General features: G+C 61.5%; 1 protein-coding gene across 3 annotated transcripts; it reads left to right on the top strand.

Moving 5' to 3' along the window:
• Positions 1 to 4277: 4277 nt before the first annotated feature.
• LOC123350093 (CLOCK-interacting pacemaker-like) lies at positions 4278 to 17372 on the top strand. Of its 3 annotated transcripts, none has more exons than XM_044988462.1 (4): positions 4278 to 4399; positions 13869 to 14087; positions 15898 to 16070; positions 16401 to 17372. In XM_044988462.1, exons 2-4 carry the CDS (start codon positions 13877 to 13879, stop codon positions 17319 to 17321), a joined length of 1305 nt encoding a protein of 434 aa, XP_044844397.1. In that variant the 5' UTR covers positions 4278 to 4399; positions 13869 to 13876; the 3' UTR covers positions 17322 to 17372. The 3 variants fall into 3 exon arrangements, with proteins under 3 accessions (XP_044844397.1, XP_044844396.1, XP_044844395.1); XM_044988461.1 differs by having other exon boundaries at positions 4303 to 4403; XM_044988460.1 differs by lacking the exon at positions 4278 to 4399 and adding an exon at positions 13277 to 13401.
• Positions 17373 to 18452: the final 1080 nt, after the last annotated feature.

Here is an 18452-nt window from a genome sequence, read left to right as displayed (position 1 = left end):
GCTGGGTGTCCATAAAAGGGAGCTACCTCCCTCCCCCTTTCATTTATCACACCATCCTTATAGGTTTCTATGCCCATCTTGACAAAGCCCTGGCTGGGATGATTTAGTTGGGGATTGGTCCTGCTTTGAGCAGGGGGTTGGACTAGATGACCTCCTGAGGTCCCTTCCAACCCTAATATTCTATGATTCTATGCTACAGATAATACAGCTTCCAAATTCTCAGTTTCTATGTGCACTTTAGCCAAAAGCACAAGGATTTTGTAACCTCCTAATAAAAGCTCTGTCATCTGTCCTGGCAGTACATCACTTTCTTGTATATTACTTCTCCTAACCACAGAAATTTCTGCACCTGTGTCTTCCCACCAAGGTCCTCCCTGCCATTAATTCTGACAGCCTTTATGTGCTTCATGCCTGGCTGTGCAGAGGCTACTTTTACAAATCCTGTATGATAAGTGGCAGAAGGTACTTCTATGCTCAGGGTAGCAGCATGCACATGAGTCTTATCTAATCTATCTGTGACGTTTCACTCCATATTCTTTATGAATATATGCTTATAATATGGATATGACATAACGGAGATATACTTTATGCCAGGTGGGTCTTGTAAGGTATCATTGGAAAGGTTATACTTTACTGAATGTGATTATCCAATTTGTATGCCTGTATCATTTCCATATCTGGAGTTAGGAATATTGATTATGTATCTGTATTACTTTGGGTGTCACCCCCAACTAGCCCTTCAGGTACAACCCTGGAAAAGCCAGACAGGGCTAATGGCCCATTAGCAAGGACAATGGACTGTGAAAGAGCTTAGTCTTCCTGTAGACCCTTCAGACAGCCTACGAGTAACGGCTGCCACAGCTCTGCAGAGACATGGGTCTGAGTCACCTGGTACTAGACCCACCCTTTGGAATGCCAGTGGGAGACAAAGGGTTCCCGCCATACACAAGAGCTATATAAGGCAGGGAAGTGACATCATCGGGGTTCTCCTCTTCTTCCCCATCCAGAGAGACACTGAAAAACACCTGGAAGCAAGAATGGAACTGAGGGGAGAAGGGTTGAACCCAGACTGAGAGGACATCCAGTCTGTGAGTGGAAATACCTGAAGTTTCCAGCTCAAGGCCAGTGCAGCTGCCTTTTAAGACTTTCTGTAATCTGCCAGCAACAATACCTAGGGTCAGAAATTACTATTTGCAACCAATTTCTTTAGTGAAACAAGCTTAGCCGGTGTGTTTTGTTTTATTTGATTAGTAATCTGCTTTGTTCTGTTTGCTATCTCTTTAACCACTTAAAATCCACTTTTTATAGTTAATAAACTTATTTCTTGTTTATAATATAAGCCAGTTTGTGCAATTCATAATGGGGGGCAGGGGGATAAGAGGCTGTGCATACCTTCCTCCACATTGAGGGAGGAGGTGGATTTCAAAATATACCTTTGGGTCTGCACTCCAGGGCAGGTGGACACCTGAGTGCTGGGGCAAGTCCCTTAAGCTGAGCCTTCCCAGAACTGATCTCAGTGTCTGTTTCGTTCTGCAGTTGGGTGTGGCCCTGCCTGAGTGTGTGCTGGAGGAGGCTTAATAACTTGGCTCAGCAAGACAGGTAAAAAGGGTGCCCAGGCTGGCATAACAGGTGGGCTCAGTGGTATCTCTGCACACCAGGTGGCATCCTAAGGGGGACAACCCGTATCTATCTATCGCCCCAGGCAGCTAGCTAGTTTACCTATATCTAGACCAGCCCCTGAGAGGGAGGAGGCGGTATTCAGGGGGTCATTGGTGGATTGGATAGGGCAAAGGAGGAGGGAGCAGGAACGGATGGTGCGGAGGGAGAGGGGGCAGGAGCTGGGGAGGGGGATATGGTAGAAGGGGAGGGGGAAGAGCAGGAGATGATGGGGTGGATAGGGTGGAGATCTAGGGGGAGGGGGCAGGATCTGGGGAGTGGATGAGGCAAAAGAGGAGGGGGAAGGAGCTGGGGATGTATAGGGCAGAGGAGCAGGAGCTGGGGGTGAATGAGTGTGAGGGAGCAGAAGCTGGGCATGTGGTGGAGGACAGAAGCAGGCTGAAGGGGACGGGAGACAAGGACAGAGGGCCTGTGCCCACTGCAGTGCCCATTCCTGCTGAGCGTGGGTGCAAGCCAGGGCCTTAGGCTCCCCAGTGCTCTGCTCTCAGCAAGCAGCCATGCCAGAGCACAGAGATGCACAAGGGCCCAAGTCAAGGCTCCCTGGTTAACTGTCAGCCTGGCACTTCCCATCATCAGACAGCTGGGCTGTGCTACCCAGCGCTGGCGAGGCAATTCCCTGGCTGAGCTATGAGGTGGTGAAACCTGCACTGTAATGCTGCGCTGGGGAGCTGGAGACAGAATGGCCCAACCCAGGCCCCAGGGCAGCAGTGAGGTTAGCCAGGCAGCTTGCGCTGCCATCTCCTGGTCTTCTGGAGCTGAACTGCATGACCTTCATGTTCCCCTTCATCTCAGGGTGCGTCGCTTCCCTGATGCTAAACGTGGGGTTCTCACAGCTTGGATGCAGCCCTTGCCTTGCAGTGGGTCCCTGTTGGGGTTGGGTTCAGAGATTATAAAGCTGGATGTGACCTTTTTGATTGTCCGGTCTGACCCCCTGACAGCACAGGCCCAAGAACTGCCCCACAAGAATTCCTAGAGCAGAGCTTTAGAAAAATCTTGTCCTTCAACCTTGATTTATTGCTGCTGATGGAGAATCCACCATGACCCTTGGCAACCTTTTCAATGTTTAAATACCCTCATCAGGAAAAAATTAGGGTTTATTTCCAATCTGAATTTGTTTAGCTCCAGCTTCCATAGGACCCTGTTAGACCTTTTGCTACTAGATTGAAGAGCCTGTTATTAAATGTTTGTTTCCCAGGTAGGTACTGAGAGACTGTGATTGACTGAAATCAAGGCTCTTTGTCAAGGTTGAGCTTTTTGAGTCTCTCACTCTAAGGCAGGTTTTCTAATCCTTTAATCATTCTCATGACTCTTCCCTGGCCCCTCTCTGATTTATCAACATGCTTCTTGAATTGTGGGCACCCAGGATTCCAGCAGCGATTGGACCAGTGCCAAATACAGAGGTAAAATCACTTCTGTGCTCTTACTTGAGTCCCCTGTTTATGCATCCCAGGGGCATTAGCTCTTTTGGCCACAATATCACACTGGGAGCTCACGTTTAGCTGATTCTCCCCCATCACCCCCAAGTCTTTTTCAGAATCACTGCTTCCCAGAATAGGTTTCCCCATCCTGTAGGTCTGGCTGAAATTCCTTGTTCTTAGATGTATACATCTGGATTTGGGGTTTGCAGATGGGTCCCTGATAGAAATGGGGGTGGGAAGTCTTGCCAATTCTCTAGAGACTCGAGCACTTCTTGGCGTAGCTCACGCAGCCCCAACTGCAGGAGTCAGGGGATCACAGCAGAACCTCATTGAAGAGAAAAGTATCCTGCATCCCTGATTCTGGAGAAGCTGGAAAATGTGACTTGAGGATGGCACTAATGCTCAGAAAGCAAAGAACCAGGCCACATGCGAATTACTGGTAAAAAAAAAAAACTCTTACATTTTTAAGCCAGACTCATTCATACTGGGACCTGATTCACGATTTTTTAATTCTTGAGCTTGGTGATACTGGCTTAGGGCTTGTCTACACTGGCACTTTACAGTGCTGCAACTTTATCGCTTAGGAGGTGCTTTTTTTTTAGAGCACTGCGCTGTGCTGCGACAACACATTGCCAGTGAGGAAGTGTCACTGAAGGGGGAAGGGTTTTCTAGCAGAGATGGGGTTCCATCACTTTTTGGGGTGGCAGGGTCAGGAGTGGGTTACTGCTGGGGAGCAGGAGGGGGCTACTGAGGGCAGGGCTAGCAGCCCAGATTGGGGGCTGCTAGGGGACAGGGTCACTAGCTCAGGGTTGGAGGGTTGCTGGGGCAGGAGAGGGGGGTCTACTGGGGGACAGGGCAAACAGCCCAGGCTGGGGGCTGGTGAGAGGCAGGGCCGGCAGCCCAAGTTGGGGGGCGCTGGAGGGACTGTTGGGGTGGGGCTGGCAGCTCATTCGGACCCCTGGGGGATGCCGGGGGGCAGGAGCATCGATACTGCGGCTCCCTCGGGCGCCCCGTAGCGCCGCGCGTACGGGCCCCGCCCCCACGCGGGGAGTATGACCAAGAGGCCCCGCCCCTTCTTCCCCGGGTCCCGCCCCCGCACATGTCTCCGCGTTCTCTCCACGCCCCTCACGTGGACACGCACCAGGCTCCGCTTCCGCACGTGGCGTCGGGGCCGCGCCGCTCGCCCCGCCCCCTTCGCGGCGGAGGTGCCAATTGGTTGCCGGCGCTGTCAGGGTGCGCGAGGGGCGGGGTCACAGTTGAGTCTTTGTGTCTGAGTCTGTGCGGCGGAAGAATCGGGGCGAGAGGCAGGTACTGACCCCCCGGCTCCCCCCATCCCCCCAGTTCTCCGCTCTCAACCCCCCGGGGTCCCCCAACCCCCCAGTCCTCGGGCCCCCGGGCCCCCCCGTTCTCTGCCTCCCCCGAACTCCCCTGCCCCCGACCCCCCGGCTACCCCAGTCCTCCGCTCCCGACCTTCCCCGGGGACCCCCAGTCCTCTGCCCCCCCAGTTCTCCGCCCCCGGGGCCCCCCGACCTTCCCCGAACTCCCCTGCCCTTCCCCGGGCCCCCCCAGTCCTCCGCCCCCCGAACTCCCCCGACTCCCCAGTCCTCCGCCCCCAACCCCCCGGACCTCCCAGTTCTCCATCTCCAACCCCCTGGGCCCCCTGACCTCCCCTGGGACCCCCCGCCCCCCTAGTCCTCTGCCCTCGACCCCCTGCCTACCTCGAGCTCCCGTAGTCCTCCGACCCCCGGGGCCCCCCCAGTCCTCTACCCCCGACTACCACAAACTCCCCCAGTCCTCTGCTCCCAACCCCCCAGAGCCCCCTGAACTCCCCCAGGCCCACTCCCCAGTCCTCTGCCCCTGCCCTCCGCGGTCCCCTGAACTCCCCTGTCCCCCAGTCCTCTGCTCTTAGCCCCCCGGGGCTCCCTGAACTCCCCAGGGATCTCCAGTCCTCTGCCCCTGACCCTCTGGGGTCCCCCAGTCCTCCACCCCCAACCCCCGAGGCCCCCGAAACTCCCGCAGGCCCCCCCAGTCCTCTGCTCCTGACCCCCCCCGGAGCCCCCCAGTCCTCCACTTCCGACTGCCCCCAGGCCCCTGAACTCCCCTGGGGCCCCCCAGTCCTCTGCCCCCAAACCCCTGGGGCCCGCCAATCCTCTGCCACCCAAACCTGCTGGGCCACCCCTGAGCCGAGAGGTAAGAATTGACCCTCCTGCCTCCCGGGACCCCCCATTCCTCTGTCCCCTGACCTCCTGGGTCCCTCTGAACTCCCCTGGGGCAAGAGGCAGGTACTGCCCCCCCAACTCTCCTGAGGCCCCTCAGTCCTCCCCTTCTCAAACCCCCTGGGCTCTCCTGAACTCCCCCAGGGTGTTAGCCCACTGGGACCCCCTGCCCCCAGGACCCCCAATCCTCCACCCACACATACCCACTGGGTCCCCTGAATTCTCCTAGGGTGAGAGGCAGGTACTGGCCACCCTGCCCCCTAGGGCCTCTCAATTCTCTGCCCCCCCAAACCTCTTGGGCCCCCCTGAATTCTCCTGGGGTGAGAGGCAGGTACGGCCCGCCCCGGCAACCACCCTAGTCCCCTGGAATGCCCCCAAACCTCTAACCCCCTTGGCCTCTGAATTCCCCTGGGGCGAGAAGTAGATAACTGCCCCCCTAGGGACCTCCCTGTTCCCCAGGGAACCCCGAGCCTCCTGGAACCTCTCAAAACCTGCCAACCCCCTGCCCCCTCCAAACTTCCCCCCTAATCCCTCCTTGTCAGAACCTGATTCCCCCTGGAATCCTGGCCTGCTTCTTGGGGAACTCTAGCCCTCCTGAGCGAGCAATAGATACCAGAGCACCTTGGGTAATTCTCCCTCTCCCCCCCCCCCCAACACCTGTTCTGCTGCTTCGGTTCCTCCTGGGATGGGGCTCTCCCTGGATGTGGAGGTGGGGTACTCAGGATGAGTGCATGTGTGTGGGATGCCCCCTCAGTATGTGGGGGTGGGGGTGCCCTAGGATATGGAGTGGGGGGCTCAGGATGTTGGTGCCCCCGGGGATATGGGGACGTTGGGGGACATTTTAGGACTCCCACTTGCTGCTTTGTGGGGCGTGTGTGTGGCGGGGTTACCTGCTGGGGGGCCATGGGAAGCTGGCCTGAGGCTATTGCAGGGTGGATCACAGGTCACGGGGTTGTTGCTTTGTTCAGTTCGGAGCTGGACCCTGGGCACCCACTGGCAGGTCGAAATGCCCTTTGTGGTGTGTGGGGCTGAGCTATGGGGTGGGTGAGCGAGGGAGCGGCCCCTCCCTCTGGGGGTTGGCTGAGGACCTCGCTTCCAGGGCCCTGTCCAATGCAGGGCTGGCTGCATGGTGCAGAGACGCTTTGCCCCCATTCACACCCCAATCTGAAGGCAGCTCAGTCTCCTTTACTGAGTCCTGGGGGTGCTATTGCCACTGGTTAGCCATGGCTCTGGCAGGTGGGGGTGGGGGCAGTGGAGCTGCGGGGGGTGTCGGATTCTCCCCCGCACTGTAAAAGGGTGGAAGGACGGGGGAGGGCGTGCTGAATGCCTTTCCAGAGGGACTCTGTCGTGCACCGTAACCCAGGCCCTGCAGCCCCTGGCTGATTCCTCAGAATACAGCTAAGGGCCAGGCTCAGTTGGGGACCCGCTGCCAGGAAAGATGCCCTCCCCCTGCTCCTGGGGCGCCCTGCACCGGCCAGGCTGCGCTGTGCAGGGGGTACAGGCTGTGCCAAGGGTGCTCCTGTGCAGGGAGAGTGAGTGGCCTGGGGCCTGGCTGAATTCCCAGCCCCCTCTCCCTGCTGTAGGTCTGGGTGTTCCCGGGGCAGCCATTGTGTGTCCCAAGCCAGGGCCCAGGAGCCCCTGCTGGGGTAAACGCTCTCCTCTTGCATCTCCTGGGAGCTGCTGGGGTTCAGTCTCGGCCTGGCTGGGACCCCTGAGGAGTGACTTGTGGGGCAGGCAGACTCCTCCGGGGAACAACCCAGCTTGTGGCTGGGGAATGTGTGTCCTGGGAGAGGTGATGAGTTGGACGCAAAACACCCCTTGGCCAGTGGGAATCCGAGGCACGTGCTGGACACCTCAGTGCCTCTGAGGTGTTGGTGGACAAAGGTGTGGAGTGAGGGCTGGTGGGGTGGGGAGGAAGTCGGTGTCTGGCTGATATGAGGAATGGGTGCAAGGTGCATGAGTGGCTCTCCCAGCAGACAGGCCTGGACCCTGTGCCAGCTCGGTGCCAGGCCATGAGACTGCAAGCCACACCCCCCCCCTCCCCCGGACTGACTGTGTGGTCTGCATAGCGACCCCCCAGCAGGTGCTAGGCTGGAGATGCTCTGGGAGCTGGCAGTTAGTACGGCTGATCTGCTGTGGGGGAAGAGACAGACACTGTCCACCAGGGACCTGCTGCTGGGCGGCGGAAGCTGCAGCTCCGGGGAAATGCGGCCGTTGCCCATTGGGGTTGGAGGGCTTTGGGGAATTCCATGGGACAGGCTTTGCCCTGTCTGCACCAACCAGTCTGCTATGCAGTGTGCTCCGTTCTGCATGGCCTCAAATCTCCCGTGTGCTGCCATGAGGCAGCTGGAAAGGACTGGGCAGTGGGGGGAGGTGTGTTGGCTCTTAGGCTGTGGTTGTAGGTCTGGCCTTGGGGTGGGGTTATTTCTCCATTGTGCCACTTGTGTAGAGATGACTGGATACTTCGGGGGTGGGGGGGCGGTGCTTGCTCCTGGTGCAGCTGCTCCGTGGGAGCAATTGCCACTGGCTTGAGAGGACAGTGCAGTAGTTGATGGGTTGTCGTCGGAGTCCAGTTGCTCCCTGGAGCACAAGCTGTGGTGAAACTGGACAGCGGAGCTGGGGGAGCCCCTGCCTTTGCTATGACCACTAGCTCGTGCCCTAGACAGAGACAACGACCCCCCAGAGGGCATGAACTCGCTCGCCCAACCGAGTAGCAATCAAGCCCTTGCCACCAAGTCCAGCATTGCACAGCCTCTGCTCCAGCCCCCACCGTGCACAGCAGCAGCTGCACTGGGCACTTCCTTCCCCAGGACTGGCGCCCAGAGGGCATTAGCCCAGGGACGGGGACAGGATCCAAGAGCTGGGACAGTACCTGGGAGCCTTGCCGCCCAGTCCCACCCTCCGCCCCGGGCCGTGCTGCTTCTCCAGGCTTTGCACGGGCTGGCTCCGGGGGGCCCTTGGCATTGGTTCCAGGGCAGCTCCTTGGAGGAGGCTGCTGTTTGTGCTGCCCGCAGATGGAGCCCCTGTCCCTGTCTCCTGCAATCCTGTTCCCCTCCACAAGGACTGGGCAGCTCTATTGCCCACAGAGCGGGAACTTCCCAGCTGGCCTCCCCCAGACAGAATTCGAGGGCAGGGGGTGCCAGTGTTCAGGGCAGGAGCAGAGCCCTCGGTGTCTGGGGGAGGTGAGAGCCACGGGACCTTTCGCAATAGCCTGGCTGCTGGCCTCCTGCTGCATGTGTCAGACAAGGTGGCTGCTCTGTGTGGATCCAACCTGTGCTAGAGACGTCCCATCTCTGAACAGTGAGAGTGAGATCTGGATGTTGTCAGGGCTTGAATGAACTAGTGACATTACTGAGGGGAGTGTGTGCGGGGGAGAGGTTGGTGGTTTGAGCCGGGGCTTGGACCCAGGACTCCTGGGTTCTGTTTCCAGCTCTGGGAGGAGGTGGGGCCTAGCGCTGATCCCTGGCTCCTGGCTGGGACATGGGAAGCTGAGTTTTCTCTCCCCACGGGGGCTGTATGCGAAGCATCAGTGGAGCTCGCAGCCCTTTTGAATTCCCTGGTGTCCCTACGCCGGGACCACCTGGGCCTGCTTGGTGCCAGAACTGGGATCCCTGCATGTCTGAAAGGTGCAGTACCTTGGAGTGGGGTGAAGGAAGAGCCCCCCCTACGTGTGGCTCAGCCCTTCCCACGTGGACAGAGCTGGGCCTTTCCACTGCACGGCTGCTGTGCTCTCCAGACAGCTGGGGCTGGGCCACTGGAAAGCCCCTGGAGAGGATTAAACAGGCAGCGGAAAGAAGCCGCTTTGGGAGGCATGAGAGCTGTGCCTGAGAGCATGTCTAGCTGAGACTGGGAGCCTCGCCTGGCTGGCCGGGGTGAACAGTCCCTTGGCTTGGCCCTGGAATCCTTCCCAGCGTGGGGAGGGGCTGTGACCCACGGGTTGGGTGGGGCAGGGAAGCAGAGCCAGGATTAGGGATGGGTTGAGCAGGACAAGGGCTGCGATCTCCCTCCTCCAGCAGTGCCACTGAAGGGCTGGAGTGGGCACAGGGAGAGCCAGGCAGCCTGCAGGGTGGGCTGCAAGGGGCAGAGGTGGGCACAGCCTGTGGCATGATTGGGGGGGCTCAGCGGCCCCCACCTCCTCAGGTGCCACAATCCTCTGGGCTGCACGTCCCCCTGCTCCTCTGCCCCCCCCCTTCCTTTTCTAAACTCCATTGCCCACAGCTAGGGAGTTTGAACTGCCCCCATCTGGCCACAGCCCCCTCCCTGAGCAAGCTGGACACCAATCCCTTTCTGGGTGGTCTTCCCCTTCCCCCATGCTGCAACCCGGTGTGGCCTTCCCCAGTCGTCCAGGGCTTGGGGCAGAGCCGACTAGGTAGCAGTGTGGCTTGGGGGAGGCAGGCTGGAGTCTCTCCCCACATGGGCTGCTGTGATGTGGGGCAAATGGTGTTTCCCACCTTCTGTGGGGCTCTGATGGCTTCTTAAACATTTTAAAAACCTTACTTTACATACAACAATAGGTTAGTTCTATATTATAGACTAAGAGAAAGAGACCTTCTAAAAATGTTAAAATGTATGACTGGCCTGCGAAACCTTAAATTAGAGTGAATACATGAAGACTGGGCACACCGCTTCTGAAAGGTTGCCGACCCCTGATGTAGAATGAGGTGAGGTGGCTGCTGTCTGAGCACACTGGCTATAGGCTCTCGGGGAGCGTGGGTGCACCTAGGCTAGAGCACCCTTAGGAGTCCTCGATGGTCATTGTCCCCTAGCGCCTGGGCCAGCTGGGCCTCCCTGCTCTCGTGGCCTGCGCCGTCCCTGGGTAGAGTTTGGTGGTGTCCGGTCTCAGGGAGGGCACCACCTGCCTGGCTCCCCCAGGAGACGCTGCATCAGGGTGGACATGCTCCTTTGTGTGGGGGTGCGGGGGTTGTGAAGGCAGCGGGACTGGGGAGCCCGGGAGTGACTGCTGGGCTGGTCCGGCTGGGCAGGGTGCTTGGGGGTGAGCTCCATTCCTGTGGCCTAGCCGAGGCCTGGGGCAGCAGCAGCCCGGGGAGGCCAGGAGGATGTCCTCCCCACCCCCCGCCGGCAGCTTGGGGGCTGCCTGCTCCCCTTGCCTTAGCTTCATTGCACCTCGCTTGGGGCACTGGCCGAGGCCCCTCCCTGGTAGTCCCAGCCCTGCCCATTCCTAGGTGTTTGCAGTGCACTGGCGTGAGCTGGGAGCACTCCCATCTCTGGGCTCGGAGGAGGCAAGGTGTAAACACACACGTGGCTCTGCACCTGCCGCAGCTCGCCCAGCAGCCGCCCTCGTGTCTGTGCAGAGCAGCCACCGGAGCCCTGTGTGACTGGTGGAGCTCAGGGCAGCGGCTCTGGGCTGGAGTAGAGTGGGTGGCCCTCTTCCCACACCTGACACCTGGCAGCCGTGAGGCAGGGTATTGCTGCTGGTAGGATTGCACCGTGCAGCTGAGGCCTGAGCACTGGGATACCAAGAAGAGTGGGACTGCAGGGCACCTTTGGGGACTGGCACTTGAGAGAGCAGCTTGGGGGTCAGTGAGAGGGCTCAGACCTCTTCGGAGAGCCCATCCCAAAGGTGGTGTAGGCTTTCCCACAGGGTGAAGGATGGGGTGGGGGCTCTGCTGTTGCAGCCCCTCATGGCCAGGGCCAGATCCCACTGCTTGCCCTGCTGTGGATTTGCTCTCTGCTTGGGAAATCAGCTGCCTTTCTCCAGGCGCGCGCGCTCACCCATATTTGTTCTGTCTGTGCCTCCTTCCCTCTCCGGGCCTTGTGTGTTTCAACAGTGGCAGTGGCAGGGGGTCCTGTGGTCAGAGCAGGGGATTCCTGGGTTCTTTATCACAGCTTTGCTGGGCTGCGTTTGCCCCCAGTGGGCTGTGCTGGGTGCTGAGCTGCAGAAGATCTGCCCCAGTATGTGAGACCTTGGCAAGTGGCTTCACCTCCCTGGCTGAAAATGGGTGGTGATTTCCCTGTGGGAGCCAGTGAATGACTGTGCCACCCTGGGCCGTCCAGCTGGTGAAATGTCCTGCAGGAGTGTCGGAGACACCCCCTCCCAGGTCCAGTAGCATTGCCCTTGGCTTGCTGCCCTTCTCCAGTCGTTCACCTGGCCGCGTGCCTCTCCAAGCCAGTTAGGTGCCCAGGGGCCGTGGGGATGAGTACGGTGCAAAGCTGAACCAGGGTGCAAGCCGAGGGATTCCCCCGAGCCGCTGGGGCATTGGGTGGGGTGCTGGGGCAGGTCAGATAGGGTGATCACAATGGTTTCCCTTTGTGATTTGTAGCTGCAGTGTCTGGGGGTGGGGGCTGCTGGTTGTTGCGTGCTCTGGGATAGCTCAGAGGAGCCCGCGCCAGCCCTGCCGCTTACTCTGCTCCATTGTTTGGAGGTTGGCTCTGCAGCTGCATTTCCTTAATCAGTGCCAGTGGTCCTGCTCTGCCCCCCATCGCAGTAGTGCCTGCCCACTCCCAGTGCGTTATCCGCCTGTGCCCCCGGGCTGCTCGCCTGCCCCACAGAGGGGATTGAGACACAAAGGCTAAGGGAGCGAGTGCTCATGGTGGCAGAGTAGTGGCCTGGCCCCCCATCTCCTTGTTTCCTCCCCACCGGGCCAAGCTTCCTTCCGTGGACACTGCCCCCTCAGCACCCTATGGCTGGCAGTGGTAGAAGTAGCTGAGTCACTGAGCTCCAAGCCAAGTCCTTTCTCTCTGGCCCTGATGGCACCCCCAGCTCCTCTCTGAATCCTAGGCAGGCTGCACCCTGTCTGCATGGGGACAGGCCAAGAGAGGCTGAAGATGATCAAAGGGCTGATGGGGGTTTTGTGTCCCTGTTACACACGTGGGCCCTGGCCTAAGGGGTGATGTCCTGGGGGGGGGGAGGGGGGTGGTCTGTTGAGACCGAGGGATGCCTGCGAGCGCCAGGCCCCTGCTGACAGAGGGGTAGAGAATCAGCTGAATGTGAGCTTGCCCAGTGCTGTGTGGGCCCACAGGGCGAATATGATCTGGGAATGCAAAAATGGGATCCTCAAGCAGGAGCAGGGAGGTTAGTTTCCCTCTGGAGTGGTTCTGGTGCAACCGCTGCTGGCGGTTGGTAAAGTGGAGCGGGTCAGAGAGGAGCCACGAGGATGATGGAAGGACTGAGGGGGTCATGGAGTTCAGCATATGGAGCTTAGCAAGGGGTGATGATCAGTGTGGAAGGACGGATGGGCCAAAGATTTGATACTGGCTCATCTTGCAAAGGGTCAGCTTGCTGCAATGCCTGGACTGAAACCTCAGCCCGGAAAGCCACCACAGTGCGTGTCACCCCCAGAGCTATGGGCAGGTCTCCACCACGGGGAGTTCTTAAATCAAGTGTCCCTGCTTCCTCGCCCACCGGTGCAGAACCTCCTTCATCACTGCCTAGGTCCAGAGCTTCCTCCCAGCCCCTCCCCTGTGCCCTGCCCGACTGCTCCTCCCAGCCCTGCCAGGGCTCTGCTCTGCCTCCCCTGTGCCCTGCCTGGCCTCCTTGCACCCTCCCTGGCCCCTTGTCCCAGCCCCGCCAGGGCTCTGCCCCGTGCCCCTGCTCGGGCTGCCCCCCGGGAGCGGGGCTCCCAGCGAGGCGCTCGCGGGCCGGGGACTGGGGCTCTGGCCGCGGACAGGTGTCTCTCTCCCCCGCCCCCGCGGTTACTGCGCGGGCCGCGCTGCCCCCACCACGTGTCCGCGAGCGTGCGGCGCCGAGCGCGCCTGCGTCTGCCCCTCCCCGCCCGGGGGGGCCGCGTGTCTCCCGGCCGGCGCGTGGCGCCCCGCGTGGCCAGGCACGTGCACCGGCGCCAGCCCGCGGCCGCTGCCGCGCGACACGCCCCCCCCGCCCCCCCGGGATTAGCGGCGGCGGCGGCTTGGCCTCCCCGCGGGCGGGTTAGTGACGTAACAGGGGAGCGAGCGGCGGCTGCCCTGGGAGCGGGGCCGCGCTGCGGGGCCGCACCCCTGACCTGGGGGGCGGGCAGGAGCGCGCACGTGTCGGTACATGCACGCGGGAGGGGCACGGACCCGGCCTCTTCCCCGGGCGGGGGGTGCAGGCGGCTGGGCGCGTTTGCACTTGCCGGAGAAGCGGGGGCGGTTCGGTGCGTGGCTGGAGAAGGCTGGGGGGTGCACAGACCTGCTGTGGGGTTTCCTGTGGCTGCAGGAGGGAACAGCCCTTGCTCCCACTCCGGGGGGCTGATGGGGTTGTGGTGGGGAGGGGCTCTGGTGGGAGGGCCGGGGAGTTGCTAGGGGGTGTGGCAGGGAGTCTGGGGGGGCCGTGTGGGGCTATGGTGGCAGGGAGGCTCAGCCCATGGGAGGGGCAGGGTGGGGGTACATCTGTCCCAAAAAGCATTTTCCCCCCACCCCATGTAGTCCCCGGGAACAGGGGGGGTCAGTGCCTGCTGGGTAGCATCTGGCTTCCCCCTGCCCCCAATGCAGTGCTTCAGGTGGGGGCAGGATGAGGAGAGTTGCTATCTCAGGGGTTCCCTCATGCAGCAGGAAGCTGGGGGTGGGGGGGAGCCTGGGGCAGCCCATCCTTGGCGCCTGATCCTCTGCTTTTCCCTTTCAGGCTTGGAGATGCCTGCGGAGAAGCCCCCCGCCACAGAGAGGCCGTGCCAGCCCCTCCTGGAGAGAGGCATGGCGGTGGGGGGGACAGCAGCGGCGACCGTCGGCTCCAAGGGGCGCACGGGGCTGTTGGAGAAGCCGGCCATGGGGGGCGAGGGCAGCAGGAAGTCCCCGGGTCCCCACCCGCCAGCCAGCGAGTCAGAGAAGGATTCTGGCTTCTCAGGTAGAGACGTGTCCCGGGGTCAGCACTGGGCAGCAACCGATCTCTGGGCCTCCCCTGCCGCATCCCCATCCCTCTGCCCCACTCTTCGCCTGGGACGAGACTCCACTGGGAGGGGTGGGGGTGTACGAGGAGCCTAGTTGGTTTCCTGGGGTGGAGGCAGCAGGTAGCCTGGAGCTGGGCCCGGCCTGCCCCCCCATCCCCTCCTGCCCCGGGAGCAGAGGGCGCAAAGGGCGCTGTGTGCATGGGAAGGACAGGGGGGTCCAAGTGGAGCAGGGGGAGTTGGGCTAAGCTGGCTTTGGTCCCCCAGTGCACCCCACAGTCTGGGGATGAGAGGCGTAGGGTTGCTGGGGCCTTGGGTTATGAAGCCCCTGGGCTCCCATGACCAGCAGGGCCCCTGGGCCTCCCTCCCTGCAGAGCCCCCCCCCCAGCACGCAGCAGGGCCCCTTCTCCTCCCCAGACCCATTGTGTGGCGTTACCAGTAGGCCCCAGGGTAGAGGGGCCATGCAGTGCTGCCCCCTTAGCAGGATGGGCCAGAGGCCCCTGGCCAGCCACGGAGCAGCTTTTGGGTCAGTTCTTTGGTGCCTCCTGTCGCCTGTTCCCTGTTGCCCTCTAGTGGCCCTGGGTGAATATTGTCACCTATTGCATCCCCCGGGGGCCGTTTTAGAGCCGATCTGTCAGGGGAGCTGGTGGGGACTTCTCAGTTCAGTTGCCTGATGCTTTCCATTATTAAAGGTTTTTGTTGCCTTATTATAGCGGCTCTGCCACCCCCAGTGTTTGCAGCAGGCCTCTGACGCTGGGCAGGGAGAGAGCCTGGGCTGGAGAAGGGCATCGCCTCTCCCCATGAAATTCTGCTCTCACGTTTAGCTGAGCTGTGGGGAAATCACCATGTCCCTTCCCCCACTTGCATTGTCAGCAAAACTTCAGCAGTAGCCACAATAATAATGGGCTACGGGCATGGGAGGCCAGGCCCGCTGTGTCGCTAAATCAGAAGCGGTAGGTGCAGTCACTGAGGTCCCTTCCAACCCTGATATTCTATGAGTTACGAGTGGCATCACGATGCAGACGCACAAGGGGGCCGGGGCTTGGGATTTCCTCACGTCTGAGCGTTTGACTCAGTGGCCTGAACAGCGTCCTCTTCCCCCAGCTCCATGTCACCTCATTAGCCTCTCCTAGCCCCCGAGAGCCTGCGCATGGGCCTCCAAGCTCCTCTTTCCTCCAACCCCTGTGAGACTGCAGGGGCAGCCATGAGACGGGGCCAGCTGGCAGGATTGGGAAAGCTGCCTCGGGGGGTCTTGGGGAACCCCTGTGCCCCTCTCGTCTGGAGACTGCCCCACTGGCAGGGGCTAGAGTGGGACTAGAAGCTGGCTCCCAGCTTGTGTTTTGTCCTAGGAAGGTCTGTCCTGTCTCAGCAGAACAATCTCCATGGGTGGCACTGTGCAGCGCAGGGGCTGGGCACTCGTCTCTAGCAGGCCTCTGCTCCCCAAGCGAGCTTTTGGGGAGACTCTGGGCTGCTCTGCATGGCACCACCTCTCCCAGCCCCAGACTCTTCCAGCCTAGACAGGAACGGACCCATTGCCTGGGGCTCTGGCAGGGCCCTCACGGCCCCATGTCTGGCTCCCAGAGCCAGACTTAGCTGCAGGGCTGGCCAGGAGATACCCCTGGAGCTGAAGCCATTTGGGGGTGGGGCATACAGCCAGCAGCTGGGGGGTTTGTTGCCTGCCCCCTTCCTGTGGCTCTCGTCTTGCCACCAGGCAGCCCAGCCACTGTCCCCCCACGGCCTCTTACACTCTGCTCCTGTCCCCCTGTGCAGACACAAGTTCGGAGTCCCTGAGCACGCTGGATCAGGCTGAAGCGGAGGAGCCGTCCATCTGTGCCTCACACTGGGCGACCAACGGGCCCAGGCTGCGGACGGCGCCGGATCTCGCCAGCACATTCACCAGATTCACCCCTGTTTACATTGTCAAAAACGTTGTCCTGAAACAGGTAGCCCTCCTGCCCCAAACCCCCACCACCCCCCCGAGTCCCTGGGGCTCGGACGCGCCTCAGCAGATCGGCCGCTCCCCGAGGTCACGGGGACGGGGCTCGCTGTCCCGCATGGTCGGTGGGGGAGGAGGGAAAAGCAGCCCTGGGCCTGACGCAGAGCTGTCCCCAGACACGGCTGTGGGAGAGGTGAAGCTGCGAGGTGAGGGGGCCACGCAGGAGCAGAGCCAGCACCCACGTGCCCCCTTGTGGCCCAGGTGCGCAGCTCTCGGTGGTCAGCGCCCAGGTAGCTGGCTAGATGCTCACCCTCCTCTCCTGCTCTTCCCCTTGCAGCCCCCGGGAGCTTCCTCCAGCACCCAGCTTCTGACCTGGAGTGGCCAAGCCCGCCCGGACAGTGAGCAGGGCCCGGCCCGGCTCATCTTCCTCCAGCAGCCGATGACTACGGCCATGCTGAAGCCGCTGCTGCCTGGCCGGAAGCCACAGGCCAAGGACACCTACCTGCCCATCCTCAACGCCTACCCCAAGATCGCCCCACACCCGGGCCACAGCCAGGAGAACGAGGCTTCAGCTGGGCCCCTGCCCCCAAGTGGCAGTGCCGGCCATGCCAAGAGCAAGCGCTTTTGCCTGGAGGAGGCCTGGGTGTCGTCCTCTGAGTTGGATGCCCCCACCAGCTGTGAGCTGCGGGAGGAACAGTGCCAGGGTGGCACCCTGCAGGTGCCCTCTGCTGGCAGCTCAGAGCCACTGTCCCAGAACACTGTCACCTCCTCCACGGAGCTGGCTCGCCCGGCGCCCAGCTCCATCGCCGCCCAGGGGAGCCCAGCACTCCTGGACCTGGCGGAGGGGAGGATCCTGGCCAAGGCCTCCAAGAAGCTGGGCTCGAGCCTCGGGAAGCAGCGGCGCTTCCACAACACGGTGGAGATCCTGAGGAAGTCGGGGCTGCTGGGTGTCACCCTGCGGACCAAGGAGCTGATCCGGCAGAACAGCAGCACCCAGCGGGAGATCGCAGAGCTGCGGGAGCACGCCCGGCTCCTCTGCGAGGCCATGCAGAGCAACAACTCTCAGACCTGGGCCCGGCTCCAGGCGGCCATGAGCCTGTCTGCCTCCTACTGGGCCCAGAGAGGCACAGGCCCCAACATGCCTGCCAAGGCCAAGGCGGCCACTCCCCACAGGGACTGCAGTGGGGAGTCCCTGCCTGGCTCCCCCATGAGCCTGGCGCTCACTCCGGACTTGTCAGCACACACGGCCCTGCCTTAGGCCCTAGCACGGCCGGCCGCTCGCTCAGCAAATAAACCTGCTTTGAACAAACACTTGCGAGTGAGTTCCCAGGCCCGGGGCCAGCCCCGCTCCTCTGTGGCGGGACAGGCAGGGAGATGGAGCTCGTCCCTGCTCAGAGCCTGCTCCATCCTGGGGGGGGCTGCCTGTGGTTTGCACTGCTGCCTTGGGCCACATGAGCTGCGCTGGGGGCAGAGGCTGTGTGCCAGGCCGGGCATTGCTGGCCGTTCCTCCGGGGGGGTGCGATGGGGAGAGCGGATAGCTCGGTGCCGTGTGTGCATGTGTCTGTCTGTCCTTCCCCCTTGTGGTGACCAGCATAGCCTCTTCCTGTGCCAGGGCAGCGGTGCTCTGCTGGGCTCCAGCCTCGGGAGAATTCCTGGATGTGGGTTACGGGCTGGCAGGGGCCCCAAGGAAGGGCTCTCCCCTGCTGCCTCCTCGAGGCCGTGTGTGATGGGAAGAGGGGCTGGGGACTCACGTGCCCCATGCAGGTCAAGGGTCTGGGCGTGGAGCCTGGCCAGGCAGGTGCTGTCCTCCCCCCCCACGGGACCTGGTCAGAAACAGCTGCAGCTGCTAGTGATTGTCCACCTCCCCAACCCCAGCAGTGCCTGATGGGCCTGCTCCCCCCCCTGCCCGCTGGGCAATGCCTGCACCGCCCTCCCCCCTGCACCACCTGGTCTGTGTGCACCCCTTTCCCCCCACCCCCACAATGCCTGGTCTGCAGGCTGACCCTGGGACGGTGCCAGTGCAGCTGAGGATGAGAACTGCTGCCTGCTGGACTGTGCTCCCACCACCCATGAGTCCCCTGCCTCAGTGCTGCTCCTTCCTCTCTCTGCTCTGCACCCCCCTCCCCGTGGGTGAACAGCTTGCTTGCTCTGTATGGCTCCAGCCCCCTCGCCCCCAATGGGCACCTCCCTCATGTCAGCTGTCCCTGCCCGCACTGGGTTTGCCATCAGCCCAGGCACCTCAGCTGGGCAGGTACGTGGCTGGCAGAGACCATGCCGACTCTAGCGGGGCTTCTGCATCGCCCCAGACAGGCTCCCCCAGCCCGTCACTGCTGCCTTTGGGGAGCTGGGGGTTGGGCCAGGGTGGATACAGGGCTGTAGCCCCCCACCT

This window comes from Mauremys mutica, chromosome 15 (genome assembly GCF_020497125.1).
Source record: "Mauremys mutica isolate MM-2020 ecotype Southern chromosome 15, ASM2049712v1, whole genome shotgun sequence".
Lineage (NCBI taxonomy): Eukaryota > Metazoa > Chordata > Testudines > Geoemydidae > Mauremys > Mauremys mutica.
The sequence above is the reverse complement of the archived record's forward strand: the minus strand, read 5'-3'. Positions and strand labels throughout refer to the sequence as shown.